General features: G+C 41.2%; 2 protein-coding genes across 5 annotated transcripts in view; one reads left to right on the top strand and one right to left on the bottom strand.

Moving 5' to 3' along the window:
- The window catches only part of IQCK (IQ motif containing K), a 122,659-nt gene that overhangs the window by 81,483 nt on the left and 18,640 nt on the right, over positions 1–22,536 (top strand). For all 4 annotated transcript variants that reach the window (XM_086692946.1, XM_086692944.1, XM_086692945.1 and 1 more), the window contains one exon: positions 3,509–3,620. In XM_086692946.1, the coding sequence (XP_086549072.1) occupies positions 3,509–3,620 (112 nt within the window). The remainder of the gene's footprint in view (positions 1–3,508; positions 3,621–22,536) is intronic.
- The window catches only part of GPRC5B (G protein-coupled receptor class C group 5 member B), a 51,854-nt gene continuing 41,883 nt past the window's right edge, over positions 12,566–22,536 (bottom strand). Inside the window, exons 3-4 of the mRNA XM_086692941.1 lie at positions 15,254–15,307; positions 12,566–12,819 (exon numbers count right to left, since the gene is read on the bottom strand). Of these exons, the coding sequence (XP_086549067.1) occupies positions 15,270–15,307 (38 nt within the window). The 3' untranslated portion in view covers positions 12,566–12,819; positions 15,254–15,269. The remainder of the gene's footprint in view (positions 12,820–15,253; positions 15,308–22,536) is intronic.

Below are 22,536 nucleotides of genomic sequence, written 5' to 3'. Positions count from 1 at the left end.
ACCAGCGGTTGTAGGATGCAACCCCAGAGCTGAACTCAGATTATTCTTACTACTTTATTAGTTGATGTAAGAAATTGCTAAAACAGGGAGGGCTTACTATGGACCAGACAATATCTCATCTTGTTTTCACACCAGTGCAATGAAGGAAATATGTATACTACCTCCATTTTACAGGAGAGGAAATCAAGGCTCAGACAGTTTAAGTAACTTGCTCATAGGTTCCTCAGCTTGTCATTTGCAGAGCTGAGATTCAACTTCAGTCTTTCCGATAGAGAGTTGGATTTCTTAACCAATATGGTGTCCTGTTTTGGCTTTCATCAGAGTAATAGACAATTAGGAGAATTTGATTGGTTCATGGGCATTTTTTTTTTTTTTAAATTCACTTCCACTTAATGGAGTTTTCTTTCTTGGCTTACCCAAAGTCAAGTACACAATAATGTGTGTATTACTCGGTGTGCGTATCTTGGAAGAGCAGATGGACTCCATGTGGTAATTTAAACAAGTAAAAGTAGGAAGCCACTCGTAAAGGAGACTTCTTTTTTTAAAAGCAATGAAACTGTTGATGTGTTAAACATTACACTGCACTCTACGGTATTTGCTGATTGGCACAGCCACTGCCATTTAAATTGATTCCGTAATCATGACTATAATGACCGGGATTAGCCCTGTTCAATGGGTGCATGCTTTCCCCAGGGCTCACAAAAGCCTTCTCTGGGGATCCAGGCTTTCCTGGTAATGAGAAGTTAACTAACAAGGCTGCCATGCTCCACTTTAGTAAATAGCAGTCCTTGCTTTCCAAATGAAGGAAATCAAGAAAAACATGAAGGGTCTCTGGCCAGACAGAGGAAAATCACCCTAAACTGGTCAGCAGAATCCTGAGAACATCTGTAGCCTTCTGGAATGATGAAGGAAATGGTGTTTCTGTTTGTTAAATATTAAGGTAATTGAGAGTTCAGGGGATTGTCGGGGAAATTTATCAGTTATTCTTAAGTTAAAGAACTCGTGTTTGCCTCTCAGCAGCCTGTTAATTTAAAATTTAAACACTTGTATTCCTAAAACAATATATGCTCTTTGTAAAGGTCCCAAACAATCCAATCCAGAAAAATATGGAGTAAAAAGCTAAAGCTCCCTCCCCCATTTTACTTCCTTCCTAGAGGAACCCACACTCTGTGTCTTCTTCCAAACTATACGAATACATCAGTTATACAGAAAGAATTTGACTACAATAAAATCTAGTCAACTTGCTGATTATAATTAGTGTTAACCTTTGTTTAGTGGTTCAGAAGATCTTTCATCTTTATTAGCATTATGAGTATTAGTTGTCATGGTGCAGAAATGTGGGGGTTTCTGCGTGCTTGGATCCAGATAAACAGAAGTTCCTGGAAAAGATGTGGATAACCTCCTTTTTAGCTGCCCATGAGGGTTTGAGTTTGCTTAGCCTCAGAACAGAGATGTTGAAGGTACCTAATCTTTTGAACATAAGACTTTAGGAAACACTAAAAACATTTGTTTGTAATTTAAAAGATTTGGGGAATTACTTTATGTTCTATGACATTAATAAAGGGCCATTTTACTCTCTGAAATTTGCATAACTTTATGCTGGTATATGTGTATACATTATATACAAAGTACTATACATACATGTGTACACAAGATATACATATAAAGTATTTGCATACATAGTACTTTGTATATATAATTTTAAAAATATACATTTATAGATAATTTGTATATTTTTTTTTTCTTTAAACAAGAGTGGCTGCCATTTAGAAGTTCAGAAGAAAACAGTCTTTTTTATCTTGGGAAAAAAAATCACTTGAGTAGTTTTCTTAAGATAACTAAGGCACCCCATGCTCTGAGAAATGAAGTAATAGGAAGGACTTTATTTTTCTTGAGTTTTTTAAGGCCATTTCTCCAAATGCCTCGTGGTGAGTAGTGCTCTGATGTGCATGGGATCAGTCTGCATAAAGAACCAAGGATCTTTCTGGAAGGGAAGGGACTGAGATCATCCTGACCCCAACATTGCTCCCTAAGGTTCCTAGTTCTAAAAAGCCCTGTGAGGCTTCTAGAGGACAACAGGACCCTTTGGAAACTCATCCAGGAAGGCTATATCCCAATGACCAGAGCAGGAAGTTTCAAGATCCAGTGTTTGTTTGAAAAAGCAGGAGGGTGGGCCCTGGCTTTGTGACATGATCACAGTAAGGCAGAACTGGACCACCATGACACTCTACCCACTCTCTCTCCATGACTAACACTAGTTTATGCTTCAAAACTCACTCCAGGAGTCATCTCCTCCATGACGTGTTTCCTGACTGCTCCAGGCTGAGTTCAGTTCCCCTTCTGTATTCCCTTGTACTCACTGATATCCTTATTCTTACCACACCTTGGTGATCTTATTCCTGTACTCTATGTCTCCTACTAGATTCTCAGCCCCTCAAGAGCACCTGGAAATCTCAAAACCATTTCCTAGATCTTTGACTCAGCAAGCTGCTTCAATTGAGTTTCCTCATCCGTAAAATGGGCATAATCATTCTTGCCTCATTGGGTTGTTTTGATGGTTACGTCTTGTAAAAGACTTAAACAATGCCTGGGACCTAAGTGCTCAATAAATATGAGCTACAGAATAATAAAACTAAAACTTAATTAAAATTATCATCAGTAATCTGTTTATTGCCAAGGTATAGCACAAAGCCCAGTCTGCAGTAGATGCTTAGTCAATTGGTATTAAACTAATACATTGACTGTGATTCCTCTAGAACTGATATACTGGCCACCAGTCGTGTGTTATTATTGAGCACTTGGAATGTGTTTAGCCCACATTGGGCTGTGATGTCACTGTAAAATACACACTAGATGTTGAAGACTGTATGGAAAATGGAGAGTAAAATATTTCATAAATGATTTTTGTATTGATTACATGTTGAAATAATATTTTAGATCTTTGAGGTTAAATAAAATATATTCTTTTTTTAAGTTTATTTATTTTGGGAGAGACAGGGAGTGTGAGTCGGGGAGAGGCAGAGAGAGAGGGAGAGAGAATCCCAAGCAGGCTCTGCCACTGTCAGCGCAGAGCCCAACATGGGGCTCGAACCCACGAATGGTGAGATTATGACCTGAGCTGAAATCAAGAGTTGGACGCTTAACCTGAGCCACCCAGATGCCCCAAAATAAAATATGTTCTTAAAAATAATCTCACTAACTTACTTTTACTTTTTAAAATGGAACTGCAAGGAAATGTAAAATTTCACATGAGGCTACTTTGTATTTCTGCTGAAGAGCACAGATCTAGAATGTTCTCAACCTACCATTAGTATAGCAAATCTTCACACGTCATTTACACTCAAATACTACATAAGCTGTAGGAGTTTAGATAAATCCTTTAAAACACTGATTCACTTAGAACCTAAAGCATATCCAGTTGGTTTGTAAAGGATTTCCCATGCAGAGTTAACAAGCTAATGTATAGAAGTTGTAGGAAAGAAACTAAAGCTTTGTGGGCATTTTCCAGGTTCGGTGTGATCCTGAGATTCAAGAATTGCGTCAGTGGCAGAAGAAACTGCGTGAAGACAACCACATTCACCAGCGAGTCAAGATTTTCTGGGCCAAACAAGAACAGAAAGGTTAGTTGATTCACAGTCCTTAGTTTATTTAGGAAAAACCTGAGTCTTAGCCCAGACTCAGAAAGAAGCCCTCTGGGTTCTTATAGGGTCCTTGTGTCTGCAGGGAACTCAGTCTGTGTTGGGGGGAGGTGGCTGCATATTAAGATTCTGCTCTAGAATGCCAGAGGTGATGTGATATAATTTATATGGCTATTTGCCTCACTCAGGGACAAATTCAGGGTCATCTTGTGTCTGCATGTCTTTTTTGTTCAAGCTATAAGACATCAAGGATAACCCCTCATTTTGGAAATACAGTGTCCATCGGTGTGATGGGTGGCTTTTTTTTTTTTTTAAGTTGTTGATTGTGTGTCTGAACTGAAATGATGCTTTATGCTTGTTCTCTCCCCTTTTGTGAGAAATTACACACACACATTTGTGCGCGCGCGTGCACACACACATACACACAAAGAACAAAGAATAGCAGCACCATTTCATCCTATTTACTTTCCACATTTTTTGTTATAAAACTTTAATTTACTATTTATTTACAATAGGAAAATTAGAAAAACAACAACCAAGGGGCACCTGGCTGGCCCAGTCAGTAAAGTCTGTGACTCTTAATCTCGGTTGAGGTTGAGTGCAAGCCCCATGTGGGTCTAGAATTGACTTAATGTATTTTTATCAAAATATTTTTTTATTTTTTATTATTTTTATTATACATTATATATATATTTTTTATTTTAAAGAAAGTAAAAAAAACAACAGCCAAAACAGGGAAAAAAACAGAAATCCCACCACTGTTAATATTTTGGTGTATATCCTGCTATACTTTTTCTGGTACAAACAGGTACAAATGAGTGTCTATAGATATTTTGTTAAAAATAGGATTTTACATCGTTACAATCTGTCACTGAACATATTCAGAACATCATTCTGGTCAACAACTAAAGAGCAGCATCATGAAGTTTAACAGGTGCATGGTATGGATTTAGTATCATTTATTCAACCAACAACATGGAAGGAGATTTGTGATATATAATCAAGCGGAAAAAATAGCAGAACCGTAAGTTTTCATCCATATATTAAAAATATATACATGGAAACACGGAGACGTCTAAACAGCCTGGAAGAATACATTAATGATACATGGTACCTTTAGAATTTGTACGAGGTAGGGAGAGGTGCACTGTTGGAATCTTTAAAAAAATTTTTTTTTATTTTAGAGAGAGAGAGAGAGAGAGAGAGCATGAGCTAGGGAGAGAGGCAGAGGGAGGGATAGTGAGAGAGAAAGAATCCCAAGCAGGCTGCATGCTCACCGTGGAGCTGAACGTGGGGCTCAATCCCATGACCCTGTGATCATGATCTGAGCCAAAATCAAGAGTCAGATGCTCAATTGACTGAGCCATCTAGACACCCCTGGAACCTTTTAAATAAATACATAGTACTTTACCATTTATGAAAAAATAACCCTACTCACCTCAGCAGGCTACAGGCCATCCATGTTTTGAGTCCTCTCAACTCAACTCCCCATCCAGCCTGTCCCCTGTCACTAGGCTATAGTCCCTCCAGACTTTTCCGTCCTTTCCATATGCCAATACCTCCCTCACCCAGAGGACACTGTACTTTCTTTCTTTTTTTTTTCTGCCAGATAACCCATCCTCAGCTGCTTCTCATCTTCCAGGCCTCCTTGAAATAGTATTTATTGAACACTCTCAACATGGTGGGGTCTAAACAAAAGCTTTCTCTTCTCCCCAGAAACTGTCTTCAATCCTGCCTTCTTGAATCTGTCTTTCCAGTCCCTTCATGGCATATTGGGTGGATTCCATGTCTTTTCTGTATGCTCTAATTTCAGAAAGCCCAGTCTAGTTTAAATTTCAATGTCACATCCCATTGAAATCTTACCCAGCCCCCTCCACCCTTCATCAGTGGGGGTGGGAGTGAGGGAAAGAACTATTAGATCTTTCACACTTCCACACTTTTCTTGTCAGAATCCCTTTCTCCTCTGGTGGGACGGGTGGGAAGGAGGGAGATACAGATCACTGTCTCTTGTGATCCTCTTTTGGCTGCCACTGCTTCTCCGGCTAAGGCTACCATTTGTGTCCTTTGGGCAGGCATCTCCATGCTGACTCTCTGACTCCTGTATTTCATATGCGTTCTTCCTGGGGGGAAACAACAGGTGGCAGAACACCCCTGTGAGGATCTGGATCCGTCTCTGCCTCTTCCACCGCCACCCCAGATCTCACCTCTGCCAGTCCATTCCCAGCCTTTTGCTATTGGGGATCTCCTTACCTAGTGGCCAGCCCTCTTGGTTGAGGCATCAGGAAGATAGTTCAAGTTGCCTCCCAGTGTCCACCTGACTCACTCTCATGGGTGGACATGCAGACCTCTCCGTGGTTCTCCTTCTCTCTGCCCCAGTGTGACTACCCAGGTCACACTGAACCTTCTCAGACAGGCAAGGGGGATGATCTGTATGTCAATCTGCCCTTAAAGCAAATGTTCAACTAAATACTGAGATATCCTCAATTAAAAAAAAAATAATAATGTTTTATTTATTTTTGAGAGAGTGAGAGAGAGACAGAGTGTGAGCAGGAGAGGGGCAGAGAGAGGGAGTCACAGAATCCGAAGCAGGCTCCAGGCTCTGAGCTGTCAGCACAGAGCCCGATGCAGAGCTCAAACTCATGAACCACAAGATCCTGACCTGAGCTGAAGTGAGACGCTTAACCGACTGAGCCACCCAGGCACCCCACCCTCAACCTTTTTGAGGTGTTCTCTTGGCTCTTCCCTTCCCTGGATTAGGGTTTGGCTTGGGGGAAACACCCACTCTTATCTAGCAGAGGAGAAAAAAAGCCCAGCACTTTTTAGACCAGCAATTCTCAATCTTTTTGGACTGTGACTCAGTAAGAAATAGCTTTATATTATAATCTAGTACATGCCCTCCTGTTCTATTGAGGTTTTGTTTTTTATTTTTATTTTTTTAATGCTAGACATGACCAAGTAAATGAATTATATGGCCCACTAATGTGTCTTTACCCATGCTTTGAGATATACTGCGTTGGTCCACTACTCCACAGCTCCTAAATATCTTCTCTCCCTTCCCTTCCTAGAGCCATCTACTTAGGTGGTGGTTGGGCGCCTTCTTCATAGACAATGGTTCTCAATACTGGGTGCACATTTGAATCACCTTGGGAGCTTTCTAAAAATACCAGTGCCATTGACAGAAAATCCTAAAAGTAATGAGCATTCTTAGTGTCCAGATATTGGTTTCTAAGTACACTTTACTCTAAACAGAATTAAGTTTCTTGGAGAAGTGGGGATGCCTGGGTGGCTCGGTCGATTAAGTGTCAGACTCTTGGTTTCAGCTCAGGTCACAATCTCACAGTTTGTGAGTTTGAGCCCCAAGACTGACAGTGGAGAGCCTGCTTGGGATTCTCTCTCTCTCCGTCTCTCTCTGCCCCTCTCCTGCTGGTGCTTTCTCTGTCTCTCAAAATAAATAAACTTAAAAAAAAATTTTCTTGGAAAAATGGCTGATCACAAGCCTGGGGCAAGGAAAGTAGATCAGCCTAGAACATCTTATGCCAGAAAATAAAGATGGGGACATGGGAAAAGAATATAGGCTATAGCTTGATGGGAGTCTCACTGAGCAAATCTGGGACAGTTAAGTGTCAAAATTAATAGGACAGTAATGAATTATAACTCCTTGACAAATGAGGGAGATGAGGAAGCTTTTCCTTACATTAGAATACCAACTAATACACAGAGAAAGTATAATGAAATTAGGGGCGCGTGGGTGGCTCAGTTGGTTAAGCATCCCACTTCAGTGCAGGTCATGATCTCACAATTGGTGAGTTCAAGCTCCACATCAGGCTCTGTGCTGACATCACAGAGCCTGCTTGGGATTCTCTCTCTCCCTCTCTCTGTACCCCCCCCCCCAAATAAATAAATAAACTTAAAAACAAGAAAGTCTAATGAAATTAAAAAGTCACCATCTTGTAACCATATTAGTAAATAATTATCTCAGGCAAAAATCATCAGTACTTGCTAAAACCATTGTGTGAAAGTTTGATGAGGAATATGATATCTAGAATTCCAAAATATCCCTCTGCAAATTAGTCATTAAACAAAGGGGAAAATGCTAACTTGGCATTAGAGAAACCTGGCAGACCCACCTTCACCAAGTGTTGAGAATTAATATCACCAATATTGGGACAAGCTGATATAACGTGCCTCCTGGTATGATGTACCAAGGACCCACATCATATATGCTTATGCACTATCCCTGTCAAAATTCATAACTTGAATCTAATCATGGGGAAACATCGGACAAACCTAAAAGGAAGGACACACACCAGAATAACTGATTCAGATTCTTAAAAAATGGCAGTGTCAAGAAAGGCCAAGGAAGGAACAAGGAGGCATGACAGCTAAACACAGCACATGATCTTAGATTGGCTCCTGTATGGGAAAAAATTCTATGAAAGACATTATTGAGACAATTAGCAAACTTTGAATATAGTCTTTATATAAATAAATACATGGCACTATCAAAGTTCCTCATTTTGAACAATGTTCTTGGGCTATATAAGAAGCCTCTTCATTCTTAAGATACATGCTGAAGACTTTAACGATCAGTGGATATGGTATGTAGCTTAACCTCAAATGATTCAGAAAAAAAGAATGTGTAACATGCATGTATATGTATGCATACATAGAGAGAAAATGGTAATATAAGTATGGCAAAGTATAAACAACTGGTGAGCCTGGGGGTTCTTTGGATGATGATAGCCACTTTTCTGTAAATTCAAAATTATTTCAAAATTATCAGTTAAAAAAATTCCAGTGCCTCACCTCCACAGGTTCTCATCCGATGGTTTTGGGATGAGCCCCCAAGGCGTGCATGTTAATGCTAAGTTTCCCAGTTCTAATGGTCAGCCAGAGTTGATACTCTAAGGAGGCACTGGATCTGCAGTTGTTTCGTGTTCTCTTTAAAATGGGGAGACCTCAGGGGCGCCTGAGTGGCTCAGTTGGTAAAGCAGCCAACATAGGCTCAGGTCATGATGTCACGGTTCGTGGGTTCAAGCCCCACATCGGGCTCTGTGCTGACAGCTCAGAGCCTGCAGCCCACTTCAGATTCTGTGTCTCCCTCTCTCTCTGCTCCTCCCCAACTCCTGCTCTGTGACTCTCTCTCAAAATTAAATAAACGTTACAAAAAAATTTTAATGGGGAGTCCTCAGGGCACCTGGGTGGCTTAGTTGGTTGGGTGTCCGACTCTTGATTTCCACTCAGGTCATGATCCCAGGATTGTGGGATCAAGCCCCACATCGGGCTCAGCACCTACAGTGGAACCTGCTTGAGATTCTCTTTCTCCCTCTCTCTCTCTCTCTCTCCCCCTCCCTCTGCCCCCTCTCCTCAGCTTGCTCTCTCTCTCTCTGTCTCTCTCTAAAGTAATAATTTAAAAATGTGAAGTCCTCTAAGCCTGCATGCCCTGAGCCCCGGGCAAGAGAAGTCCATCTGTTATTTGTTTACTTGGCAGTTACCTGTCTTCCTTGTTAAAGTATAAGCTTCATGAGGACAAAGACCTAACCTAGTACAGCACCTGGCATAAAGTGAGTGCCAAATAAGTATTGGTTGAATGAGTAAGTGAGTGAATAAATGAATGAATGGGTAGAGTCCTGAGGCTTAAATGAGCCAGAATACAGACAGTGCCTGGTGCAGAGTAAGAGCTCATCAAATTGGTGGTTTTAAAGATTTGCTACCACTTAACCCTTGCTAAGAAGCAGCTTGAGCTGTAAACTGGCAGGATCAGCCCAGGCCTCTCTTCTGTGCACAACTGCCGTTTCATTTCACTTCAAAATTGGAAGACAATCAAGGCTGTAATCAGTTTAAAGGTCAGGGAAAGTGCAGCGTGCCTATTTAGTTCTGTTGTTTCTTATTCTTTTGAGTTGATTTGCTGTTGGTTGACAGATTGATTTAGCTTGCTGTGTAGCAGGGAGAGCAGACGGGATTTGATGTGTGTAACCCAACCAGCAGTGGAGGGGCAGAGTGAAAGCATTACCATCACCACCACCCGCCCATCTCAGCCACCTGCTGCTCGTGTCCCTTGTGGCCTTTCCAGGGCTCCAGAAGGAGCAGTCCTTTCCAGGCAAGATGGGGTTCAGTAAATGCTCCAGTGGGAATTCATGGGTAAATTTTCCACTTACAATTAGACTGTGAAATGGCGCTTAGGTAAAAAAAAAAAGCCAGTTCTAAACGCTGTCTCCAGAACTGTGGTTAGCTAAGAAGGAAGTCAGTACAGTGCAGTGGGTAAAGGACTGGCTTTTGGAATTGGCCAGACCTGTTCAGAGAGTCCTTTTACTTTTCTCTGTGTGATCCTGATCTAGTTAACTTCCTTAAGCCTCAGTTTTCCCATGTACAAAATGGGACTAATGACAGTACCTGTCTCATATGGCTGTTAAAAGGTTACAGGACTTGATTTTTAGAGTAAGTCCTGGCATATCATTCCCATAAAGGCTGGTTACTGTCACAATTTTAGTATAATTAAAATATCTGTGTGCTTTTAAACAATTCTGTTGGTTTACTCCACTAGACTCTAAGTGCCATAGGGTTCCCTGGAGGGGACTCTTTCTCTTACTCCTGGTGCCTCCAGCCTAACACAGAGCCTGGCATAGAGCATGCAGTCTACACATACAGGGTGGACAGAGCTCTGGGCTTCATTTTACAAATGAATTAGTAGACGCCCAAGAAAGTCGAGACTTGTCTAAGGGCACACTGCCAAAGGAGGGCCTAGGGCCGGGGTCCAAGCGTTCCCTTTTTCTGTCCACTTTTCTGACACATATCTGAGGAAAGACACAGAGAGTTAAGACGCTCCCTTGGATTCTACTGTCAGAGCCAAATTCCCTCAGGAATCCTCCTGAACGTGACATCCTGCTTATCTTATTTCTCATGACCTGGACTTTCTGGGCTTTGGGTTCCTGCTGTTTGTGTTGACTGAAGCCTCTAAGTCAGGGCTGAATTGCTAGGAGCAGCACACAGACTGCTCACCAGGGGAAGTAGAACTCCTTGTTTCCTCCAGGTGTCCCTGAGTGGGATCGTTTCTTTTTGTTTGTTTTAATTTTTTTTAATGTTTTGTTGTTTTTTTTTGAGAGAGAGAGAGAGAGAGAGTGCAAGTAGGGAAGGTGCAGAGAGAGAGGGAGATACAGAATCTGAAGCAGGCTCCAGACTCCAAGCTATCAGCACAGAGCCGGATGTGGGACTAGAACCAACGAGCCATGAGATCATGACCCAAGACGAAGTCTGACACTTAACCGACTGAGCCACCCAGAGTCCCCAAGCTGAATCATTTCTTACACTCAGGCACTATAGAGTTACTTCCTGTTTTAAACCTTATGAATTAGGGTAGTGTGGCAGTTTGGATAATAAATCCCCCCAACCAAGGTGACACTATCATTAGACCCCAAAGACATCTGATGAAGCAATTTATGTTAGATACATGCTAGTTCTCCTTTAGACTTGCAGTAAAGAAAAAAAATGGAATGACTGCAAATAAAAACAGTTCTTCAACTTTATCTAAAAAACCCACAAACTGATCTATGTACAAATCCAATAAACATATGTAATATATTTTTTGAGTGCATGCCATATTATCCATATTATGTTCTGGTATTTATAGTATGAATAAATTTTGCCAAGTTCATTTCTTGGAACAACCTTGATGCAGACAGGAGGTCTGAGGGAGAATAGTGTCCGCTGTCAGCGTAGAGTTGTGGTCATATATAGCTCATCTCATGTTACACTGAGTCAGAGGCCCTCCCAAACAGGATTTTCTTCTAGGACAGAAATGGTGTGAAGTTATCCTTAAGTCTCTATCCACTGGGACAGTTGCAGGAATTATTTTTAAATGTGTGTGACAAGAATTGCAGCCAATATAATTCCAAACAAGATGCCTAAGTCATTTTTGAGATGTGGTCAAAAATCCCTTCTCAATTAATAGTGTATTTTTAGCTATGTATATACTCAGTAATTGTTTTCAAATGTGCTTTGTAGTTGAATGGTGATATTTTATTTGGAAATCTAGTATGTAGGAAGAAAGAAGCCATAGAAATTGTTCCTATACTATCAGGTTACAGTGTGTGTGTGTGTGTGTGTGTGTGTGTGTGTGTGTGTGTGTGTGTGTTGGGGTGTATTTACATATATTTACATATATTTACATATATGTGTATGAAACATCAGATTATATTTGTGTGTGTATTCTTTATATATATGTAAGTATTCTTTAATTTTTTTCTTATGTTTATTTATTTTGAGAGAGAGTCAGAGTATGAGTGGGGGAGGCGCAGAGAGAGAGGGAGCCGTGAATTGCAAACAGGCTCCAGGCTTTGAACCTTCAGCACAGAGCCCGATGTGGGGCTTGAACTCACAAATTGTAAGAGCGTGACCTGAATTGAAGTCGGACGCTTAACCAACTGAGCCACCCAGGTGCCCCATCTAAGTATTCTTTAAATGACTTTATCACTTCTTGTTGATATTTTAAAGAAAATGATGGAGGAGGTTGACCTGTCAAAGGAAACAGATTATTTACTTTTCTTTGCTTACCTGTTTATTCCCTACCTCATTCCAAGAGCCATTTTCAGTAGCTTACAGAAACTTGTATAATATAACATTTTTAGGTAAATGTGGTAATTGGGTTGGGGAAAAATTAAAAGGAGAGAAAAAGTTAAGCCACAAAATGCAGTAAGCAAAATACTCTAAGTCCTACACTTGCTAGAGATTTCTTAGAGACAAAGCAAAGAGGAAAATAGGATCTGTTAAATAGTTCATAGTGTCTATAAGAAAAAAGACAAGCTAGTTGTTCAGGAAACACTGGGCCCTTCCCTAATACATTATGCAATGTGAATAATAACCTCAAAAATGTTCCTAAATAAATAGAACTATGGTTCTGAGCTTCCTAGAAGCCACAACAATGAAGGAAATAGGATCATTATATTGTTTATTGTGTCTTTAAGATTAAGAAGGTTCTTAGAAGCACATTTATTCCTGGAACTGAAGTTTTTCTTTCATTAAGAGGACACTGGGAAGGGCGCTTGGGTGGCTCAGTCCTTCGAGCGTCTGACTTTGGCTCAGGTCATGATCTTGCGGTTTGTGAGTTTGAGTCCCTCATTGCTTGCTGTCAGTGCAGAGCCTGCTTCAGATCCTCTGTTGCCCTCTTTCTCTGCCCTCCCCACCTCTGAAAAACAAATAAACATTAAAAAAAAAAAAAAAAAAAAAAAAGAGGGCACTAGGAAAAAACAAAGCCTGAGAGGGGTGGGAGGTGGGTAGGGACCAGATAAGTTATATTTTTTTTTTCTGACTTTTAATCTAGTATTTTAAGTTTAGATTGTAATGACAAACCTTAACTATATTAGGATTGGGTTTTAAGGACAGTCTTAAGCATCTCATCTTGGCCACACCACATGCTTATGACCTTATGATACCCCTGGAACTTAGTTTTAGAGCAGAGAAGGATGTCTGAAACTAAGTAGTAGCTGTAGTTTATTGGGCACATACCATGTGCCAGGCACCACGCTAAGCACCTTTTGTTGCCATGTAGTCCTCACACCTGCTCTGTCACACAGAGGACATTATCTCCATTGTACAGATGAGGAAACCAGGGCTGGGAGAACATGACTCACACAAGGCCACACTGCCAGTAGGACCCAACCAGGGATTTGAACCCAGATCTGCCTGATGCCGGGGATCCTAGGGCCATTTCATGCCATGTTGTCCAGTTACTTTAACTGGGCATGTTGGCCCAGGGCAGAGCTTCCCAACAGGGTACCAGGACCCCCAGGCTGGGCAGTGGGCAGCATCTGGCCATGCCTCCCACCCTGCCCGCTAACACTGAAATAGCCACAGGCCACTGGATAGGGAGGTGTGGAGAGAGGGGATGCTGAGTCCCTTGTCCAGAGGCTGCAGGATCTGTCAGCATGTTTTAGGAAGCCAGGGGTAAGTGGATAGGGATGAGGATGTTCTTTTCTCCCTCCTTCCAAATATCCTACCCATCCATAGATGAGGAGCAGGGAAGGGCTTCGCCACCAAAGAGGATACCCGGGTACAGAGAACACAAGCCTGTGACTCAGGAGGTGGGTTCTGGCATTAGCTGTAGCCCTTTGTAACTAATAAACATAATTGATCACCTAACAATGATATATGTTAAAATAATCAATGGCTTATTTTCCAGAGGCAGTTACTATTGAGGGTGTCTACCCATAGGGTTTCTTCATCTATCTACGTATAAATATATGCACATATATATTTATAAACATGGAAACATATTATAAATGCTGTAGTGCAATGTGCTTTTTCTTTCACTTGGCAGTATATCATAGACATCTTTCCATGCTAAAAGTTTTAATAAAAATTTCATTGTGGGGTTTTTCTACATCATCAAATAATTCTCTGACACCAGCTAGGTTGGAGAATTCAACTCAATTCTGATACTTGTCTACCCAGAGGTAGCATCCGTTCTCACAGGTTAAGGGCTCAGACCCACAGGACTGTCCCCACCGCAGACAATCCCAAATCCAGGTTGTTACCTGCTCTTCTGACTGACCGGCTGCCATTGGGAGCTTCCCACAACCCCCTCCTTGGGTTCAATTAATTTGCTGGTGCAGCTCACAGAACTCAGGAAACTACCCACTAGATTACTGGTTTATTACAGAGGTTACATTAAAGGATACGAGTCAGCAGCCAGATGGAGAGATAAAAGGGAGAGAGAGAGAGGTCCTGAACAGAGAGGCTTCTGTCCTCGTGGGGCTTAGGGCCTGGCATGATGGCATGGGGAATTGTTCTGGTATCCCCATCTGGAAGTCTCTGAACCCTGTCCTTTGGGTTTTTATGGAGGCTTCATTACATAGGCATGGTTGATTTAATCATTGGCCAAGGGTGCCAGATTCAACCTCCAGTCCCCCCTCCCCACCCTGGAGGCCTGGGCGGTGGGACGGAAAGTTCCTAACCCTCTAATCACACGGTTGGTTTTCCCCGGCAACCAGCCCCCATCCTAACTTGGATCCAAAAGTCACTTTATCAACATAACAAATGACACCTTTAGCTTTTCTTCACTTGGGAAATTCCAAGGGTTTTTAGGAGCTGTATGCCAGAAGTGGGGACAAAGGCAAATATATATTTCTTATTATAAATCACAGTATCACACATGCCAATATATATAGATCTATCTCATTATTTTTTTGTGGATCCATAAAAATGGGAATCAGTCTGTACCATGCTTTTAAAAAAAACAATCCCTATAAATGAATATTCAGCCTATATTGTGAACAATGCTTCCATAGATATTTTTGTAGAGTTGTCCTTGCTTACTCATAGAAGTATTTCTATAGGATAAAGTCCTAGGAATGAAATTGCTGGTTCAAAGGACATGCATGTACTACGTTTAGACAGCGATTGCCATGTTGTCATCCAAAATTGTTGCTTGCATTTGCACTTAATGCCACCAACCCACTTTGGAACTGTTGATGGGTGATGTGATCTTGGTGTTTCATTTTCCCTGCTTGTAAAATGAGAATGATTATTGCCTTGAGAGTAATTCTAAATGAAGTCATTGCTTTGATAATACGCTTACTCTTTAAGAAGAAATGTATCAGTAACTCTAAGGTGTCACTTACATCTTAATTTTTTCTCTCATATCTCCTCAAACTTTATTCCTTCTCCATTTGAACCTGCAAAAGAAATAATAATTTGATTAAAAGAAATCTAGGGACTTCATGCCTCGATATTACTTTCATCGGTTTTAATTTAAGACTCACCCGTGGGTGGAGATGTTTGGATGACATCAACTTTCGTACATATTTTTTCATTAAAAATGTGCACACGTCTGCATAGCTAGGACTGCCTTCTTTTGAAATGCTCAAAGATCCCCTACTGTTCTGCTGAAATTAAAAAGTAAATCAAAGAGGGTTTCCTTTTTTTGAAATGCTCTGGGTGCCATGGGGCACCTGGGTGGCTCAGTCGATTGAGTGATTGAGCATCTGACTCTTGATTTTGGCTGAGGTCACAGTCCAGGGTCATGGGATGGAGCCTGCATCGGGGTCTGCACTGGGCTCTGCACTGAGTATGGAGCCTGCTTGAGATTCTTTCTCTCTACCTCTGCCCCTCCCCCCCACTTGCAGTATCTCTAAAAAATAAATAAGTAAATAAAAATTAAAGTGCTTTGCCCCACAAGTTCAAGATCCCAAATTTAAGTTTATGTAAATGGATGCTTCCAACCTCCTTAGCTTCATTCCTTCATCTGATTGTTCAGTATTCTTCTTTGAAGTTACATAGATGCAGAGTGCTTTTGTAGGATTTGGATAAATCTACCAACTTCTGGAGATCTCTCAGAACCAGATTGGATTAAGTTTCCCATTTATCAACTGTATAACCTTGTGCAGGTTGCATAATCTCTGTCACTGACTCAGTTGGCACGGCAATAAAGTGGAAATACTGATATTAGCAACAACCCCATAGGGTTTTGGGAAGATTAAATGAACTGGAATAGTGCTTGGCTCATAATAAGAATATCAATAAATGACTAGTAATATGTGGGTAATACATGTTGTTACTAAGAATATTGCTTTGGTGGAGGGGAACATCTAGATGGCTCAGTTGGTCAAGCATACAACTCTTGATTTTGGCTCAGGTCATGATCACATGGTTCATGGGTTCGAGCCCTGCATCAGACTCTGCGCTGAGAGCACAGACCCTCCTTGGAATTCTCTCTCTCCTCTCTCTCTGCCCCTCCCCTACTTGCTCTCTTTCTGTCTCTCAAAATCAATGAATAGATATTTAAAAAAAAAAAAGGATATTGGTTTTGGGGTCTGACAGAACCGGGGTCCTGCCCCTTTTCATCAATGAGGTCAGGGGCAAGTTGCTCGTCCTCTCAAGGCACAGTTTGCTCCTCTGTTATAACGGGGACAATTAGGGCCTGTTGCAGAGGGCTCCTGTGAGGATTAAGTAAGATTAAATACCATTGTATGCTATTAAATAGACCCCTAGTCCAAAGTGAATACCTGGTGGCTGGTTTTAGTAATATTTTTTAAACTGTCAAGAAATATGTATACAATTTTTTAAATGTCTTTTTATTTATTTTTGAGAGAGAGAAAGAGGGTGAGCGTGAGTGGGGGAGGGGCAGAGATTGAGGGAGACACAGAATCAGAGGCAGGCTCCAGGTTCTGAGCTGTCAGCACAGAGCCCAACGTGGGGCCCAAATTCATGAACCTCGAGATCATGACATGAGCCAAAGCTGAACGCTTACCGGACTGAGCCACCCAGGCACCCCTAAAATTTTTATTCCAAGTAATTTACTGATAGCAATGGTTCTCAATCCTGGCTGCAGATTAGCAACCCCTGGGAGAAATTTATAAGGATACATCAGGCTAGAGGCCAGAGAAAGTGATTACACGGATCTATTCTTAGTAGAGAATGTGTTGTAACCGCATCAGCAAAATCCTAATATTGTGGTGGACAAGCTGCAAGGTCTCAGCAACAGTGATAGGTTTTGGATTCAAAGTCTTCCTTTTGAGGCTCTTCTCACTAATGCAATTTCATTTGGATTAAAATTCAGGGAATCTGAGTTCCTGGCCCATCTGTGCAATTTACCAAGTAGATGGACTTTGCTTTCTCCTTTGAAAAATGGAAAGAGTAAACCAGGAAATCTTTCTAAACAAGAATTCCAACTGGTGTTGCCATAGAATCGCCTGCCCCCTGGGCAAGAGGCCTATTGCAGAGCAAACGTAGACCTTGGAAAACTTGCGGTTGTCTTGGTGGTGATTGATGGGCTTGGGGGGTAGGTCTCAACACTGAGGGCAAGAACAATAAGATGGTGAACATTGTAGGCTTTTGTTGGGGAGAGTAGTGTGGGATAGCTGAGGGCCAGAGAGTAACTGGGGAGGTTTAGATGTTGAGGTGGGTTAGAGGAAAGGGTGGATTGCGTATTTGGCCATTTAGGAGAGATTGTGGGGAAGGAGCAGGGATGTTTAAAGGAGATTTTTGTTCGATCATGTATTAGAATAAGCATATACCCTAGACTGAGGGCCTTTCCTGTCACCATATTTGGGTCTGTCACACCCAGGGGTGACTCTGAATGAAAGTTGGAGCTAATGAAGGGAAGGCAATGGGAAGTTGCTCCTGCTGTGTGGTGTCCCGGCCTGGAGAGTAGTGTTGCCTATGTCCTTAACTGCCAAACCTTGGCTGTCTGCAAAGATGCATGGTCCTCATGAGAGCTCAATTTATTGAAGGCCTACTATGTGCTGGGCACCTTACATATATTATTTCTGATTAATCTTCATGACAAATTCTATTAATACATATTGTTATTACCCTATCTTTCAGGGGAGGAAACTGTCCCAAAGGTTAAGTCACTCACCTTTGGTCACACAGGCCAATAAGTGGCAGAGCTGAGGAAATTTAGAACTTTCCACAATTTCATACTGCCTTGCTGTTCTCACAGCCTTCCTTTCAGCCAGTCCATGGACTGGTAGGCTGAGGGAGAGGTCTGGAATTCATGGTGTCCAAAAGCTCAAAAAGAGCCCAATACAGAATTGAAGGCCACACCTTGAACAGGATTGAAGGATGTATGCCTGCCCCAACATGGACAAACCTTGAAAGCGTTATGCAAAGTGCAAATAGCCAGACACCAAAGAGACCACATATTATATGATTTCATTTATATGAAATGTCCAGAATAGGCAAATCTGCAGAGACAGAAAGTAGATCAGGGGTTGCCTAGAGCTGGGGGAAAGGAGGGCAATAGCTAAAGGGTACGGGGTTTCATTTTTGGGGTGAGGAAGTATAAAATCAATTGTGGTGATGACTCCACACATCTGTGACGATACTGAACTATTGAGTTTTCGTGCGCTTTAAATGGGTGGATTGTATGGTATGTGAATTATGTTTCAATAAAGCTGCTACAAAAAAAATTTAATTGAAGGCACGGACCACCTTACACCCAATAGGATGAATACTATCAAAAAGCCCCCAGAGGATAATAAGTGTTTGTGAGGATGTAGAGAATTGGCATCCTCATGCACTGTTGGTAGGAATGTAAAATGGTATAGCCAAAGTGGTTCCTTTAAAAAATCTTAAGAGGAGGGGGCTCCTGGGTGGCTCAGTTGGTTGAGCATCCAACTTCAGCTCAGGTCATGATCTCACTGCTTGTGAGTTCAAACCCCACATTGGGCTCTGTGCTGACAGCTCAGAGTCTGGAGCCTGCTTCAGATTCTGTGTCTCCCTCTCTCCCAATGTGCCCCTCCCCTGCTCATACTCTGTCTCTCTCCCTCTCAAAAATACATAAACATTAAAATACTTTTAAAAATTAAAAATAAAATAAAAAAATTTTTAATTTTCTTTGACTATATGATACACATAACTTAGTCACTAATAATTTTTTCAAGTGTTTATTTCCTTTGAATCACCCAGGATTTTAAAGATTTATTTTGTTTATTGTCCGTGTAACCACGCAGTGTAAATTCTGTAGTAGCAGAGGCTTTCTTTTTCCTTCCTGTTTTGTTCACTGCTGTATCCCCAGCATCTAGAACAATGCACAGCACATGGTAGATGCTCAAGAAATATTTGTTGATTAATGAATGGATCTGTGTTTCATAATCCCCCTCCCAAATTATCTAGCCTAGTGAACACTCCAAGGACAAGTAAATGGAGCTGTTTCTAAGCAAACAAACGGGAGACATAATGCTTACACAAAAAGAAAAGTCTACTAGAATATAACCCCAAAATGCTACTAGTGATTATTTCTTTTTTAAAAACTTTATTTATTTTTTTTAGTAATCTCTACACCCAACGTGGGGCTCAAACTCAAAATGCTGAGATCAAGAGTCACATGCTTCGTCACCTGAGCCAGCCAGGTGCCACTATGTAGTGATTATTTCTAAGTGGTAGTAATGCTGGTGATTGATGGGTTGATTGATTACTGCCTGTTTTAATTTTTTTCTAAAATAGAAATGCAGGTGATTATTTTCCTTTTTTGATTATTTATGTTTTCTAGAATAATAGCAAAGGTTATTGACTGTGTGCTTACTATGAGGCAAGCACTGTTCCATGTGCTTCCCTAGCAGTGACTCAGTCTTCAGAGCAGCCCTGTGAAGCAGGTACTACTGTGGTGTCCATTTTATAGATGAAGAAACTGGGGCACAGAGAGGTTGAACAATGTACCCAGGGCCTCAACAGCAAAGAAGTAGCAGAGCCAGGCAGCTTGATTCCAGAGTCCTTCCTCTTCCCCACCTCATTATGCTGCAATGTACAGATGTTATTTATGGAGTTAAAATGCTCAGGAGAAATCTCTTGGTGTTTGGTTTCATACAAAATCCATCAGGATCCAACCTCTGATTAAACTGCCAAGGGCAAGAAGCTCATGTCCCTTTACGCCTGTTAGCCTGGTTTAAAGGGCAGTGGTCCCACCCGCCTAATTGTCCCACTCCACTCTGTGAGCACCAGTCCAGCCCTGTTGACTCATGGTATTCGCCTTAGGATCTAAATTTAGTATCTGAGTAGCTGAAGTGTCTTGCCAATTTCCAGATTCAACTCTCATTAGTCCAGGACATGGAAAATTTTCAAGGTAAAGAGCTCTGGAAGGTAGCTGTCAAGAAGGGCAGGCTGATTCCTTTTACATGGATTTAAAAATTGTCCCTTTATCGAAGTAATACATTCATTCTCATGATGAAAATGCAGAAAAGCATCAAGACATCAGAAAAAGTTACCCAGCAAGACTGTCACCGATGATACTTTGGTATATAGAAAAACGTTTGAAAGGTGCCTTATTTTGTCCCATCTGAGTAGGAGGGAGGCAGCAGAAACTGAGTCCTGTGTAATGTCCTCCTGTTACTATGCGCATTGGAGTTGCCTTCATTTGCTTTTCATGTCATCTAAAGACTTGTCTCTTAAGAGGTTTCAAAGTGACCGCTTGAAGCTGTTCAGAGAGAGCAGCTAATGATAGCAGAAAAAGTCCGGGCTTTGGAGTCCCCAAATCTACCTTCAAACCCTGCTTGGAAGCTTCCTAACTGTGTGTCTTTGAGCAAGGCACTTACCCTTTCTCATCTTCCATCTTTTAACTGTAAAATGAGATGAATACCCCTTTAAAAGTCCAACTGAGAGGTTATTTGAGTTAAAAGACTTGAACTAAGGCCTACCTGTAGATTCTCACTGGCTGTGTGACCTTGAGCAAGTTATTGAACCTCTCTATGCTTTAGTTTCTTCATCTGTACAATGGAAATAATAGAAGGACTCCCCTCACTGGATCCTTGAGAGACCTGTATGAGACAATCCATATAACATGCTTAGTTCAATGCCTCATACATATTAGGTGCTCAGTAATGATCAGTGACTACTGTAAACCAAACAATTTTTGAAGCATGTTGGAGCCATTTTCCCACTGTGGATGGTGAAATCAATTAGTGGGTTGCCACCTGCATTTAAAAAACAAAAGAGTAGACCTAGAAAATATTAGTGTGTGTTGCTTATAGTAAGAGAAATGCTCTTCCTATATCTTATCTTTCATCAGTGAAAGTTTTGTGTACTGTAAAAACGATGTAAATTGCATCCCCCCCTCCCTTTTTTTAAACATTTATTTATTTAAGTAATCTCTACTCCTAACATGGGGCTTGGACTCATGATCTTGAGATCAAGAGTTTCGTGCTCTTCCGACTGAGCCAGCCAGGTGCCCCATGTAAATTGTATTTCTTTAACTTGTTTTTTCTTTTAGAGAGAGAAAGAGAGAGCATGCAAGTGGGGGAGAGGGGCAGAGGGAGAGAGAGAGAATTCCAAGCAGGTTCCAGGCTCAGCGGCTTGATCCCATGACCCTGGGATCATGACCTTGGCAGAAACCAAGAGTCAGATGCTCAACTGACTGAGCCACCCAGGTGCCCCTAAGTTGTATTTATTGTAGGTGGCAGTTTGTGAGTATGGAAGACACTGGCTTAGAGCAGATAAACTTGGGTCCTCTGATCTTAGATTTAACCTGAATTTGCCAAAGTGGTATATCTTTGGCCTACAAAACCAAGGTAGCTCTAGGAAATAGCCATATTAAATGTACTTTTGCATCTTCTGTAAAAAAGTTTGAGTCAAACTCCATTAAATCCTTCTACAAAAATAAACCATCAGAAGTGCCTAGTTGGTTCATTTGGTTAAGTGTCCGACTCTTGATTTTGGTTCAGGTTACAATCTCACAGTTCATGGAATCCAGCCCCAAGATGGGCTCTACACTGACAGCTCAGAGCCTGCTTGGGATTCTCTCTCTCCCTCTCGCTCTCTCTCTGCCCCTCCCCTGCTTCCTCACTCGCTCTCTCTCTCTCTCTCAAAATAAATAAGTAAACATTAAAAAAAATCCTCATATGAGAAAAGTTATCCAGCAGATAGTGCCAGGAAAAATGTTGCTTCCCTTGAGGAAATAGTTTGCTTCTTCCCTAACTTTCCCTGTTTACCTTGTCTGCCAGGAACCTCAGAGTTCATTTCAAAGCTCTTGTATAACAGCTTATTGGCTCTTCTGGTTAAGCGTATCTGTTTCTCTTCAGACTTGGTTTTCTTTCTTTTTCTTTTTTTTCCTTCCACTTTTATTACTATATTTTGTTGTGAATTATCTCAAATCCTTTTAGGGAGAAAGCAAGATATAAATATATTCAGAAAGAAAACAGACATCTGCCTTGTTTACAACACAGAGGCTGTGAATCTCACATGAGATAATGTATGCAAAAGAACATTAAACACTGAGAAGCCTGGTCCAGGGGGAGTTGTCATTACAGTGTATCCAACTCTTGCAGAGGTGTGAAGTTTTATCAGCTTTGTAGAAAAGAATACTGTTGGTCTTTGTTTTAACGAATTTTTTAAAGTAACTTTCTTCTTAACTGATTATAAAAAGAATAATTGCAAAAAGAAGTAATAATTGCCCTTTGTGGAAAAGTTG

This window comes from Puma concolor, chromosome E3 (genome assembly GCF_028749965.1).
Source record: "Puma concolor isolate L17-30 chromosome E3, mPumCon1.1.hap2, whole genome shotgun sequence".
Lineage (NCBI taxonomy): Eukaryota > Metazoa > Chordata > Mammalia > Carnivora > Felidae > Puma > Puma concolor.
This window is presented reverse-complemented; position numbering and strand designations above follow the sequence as displayed.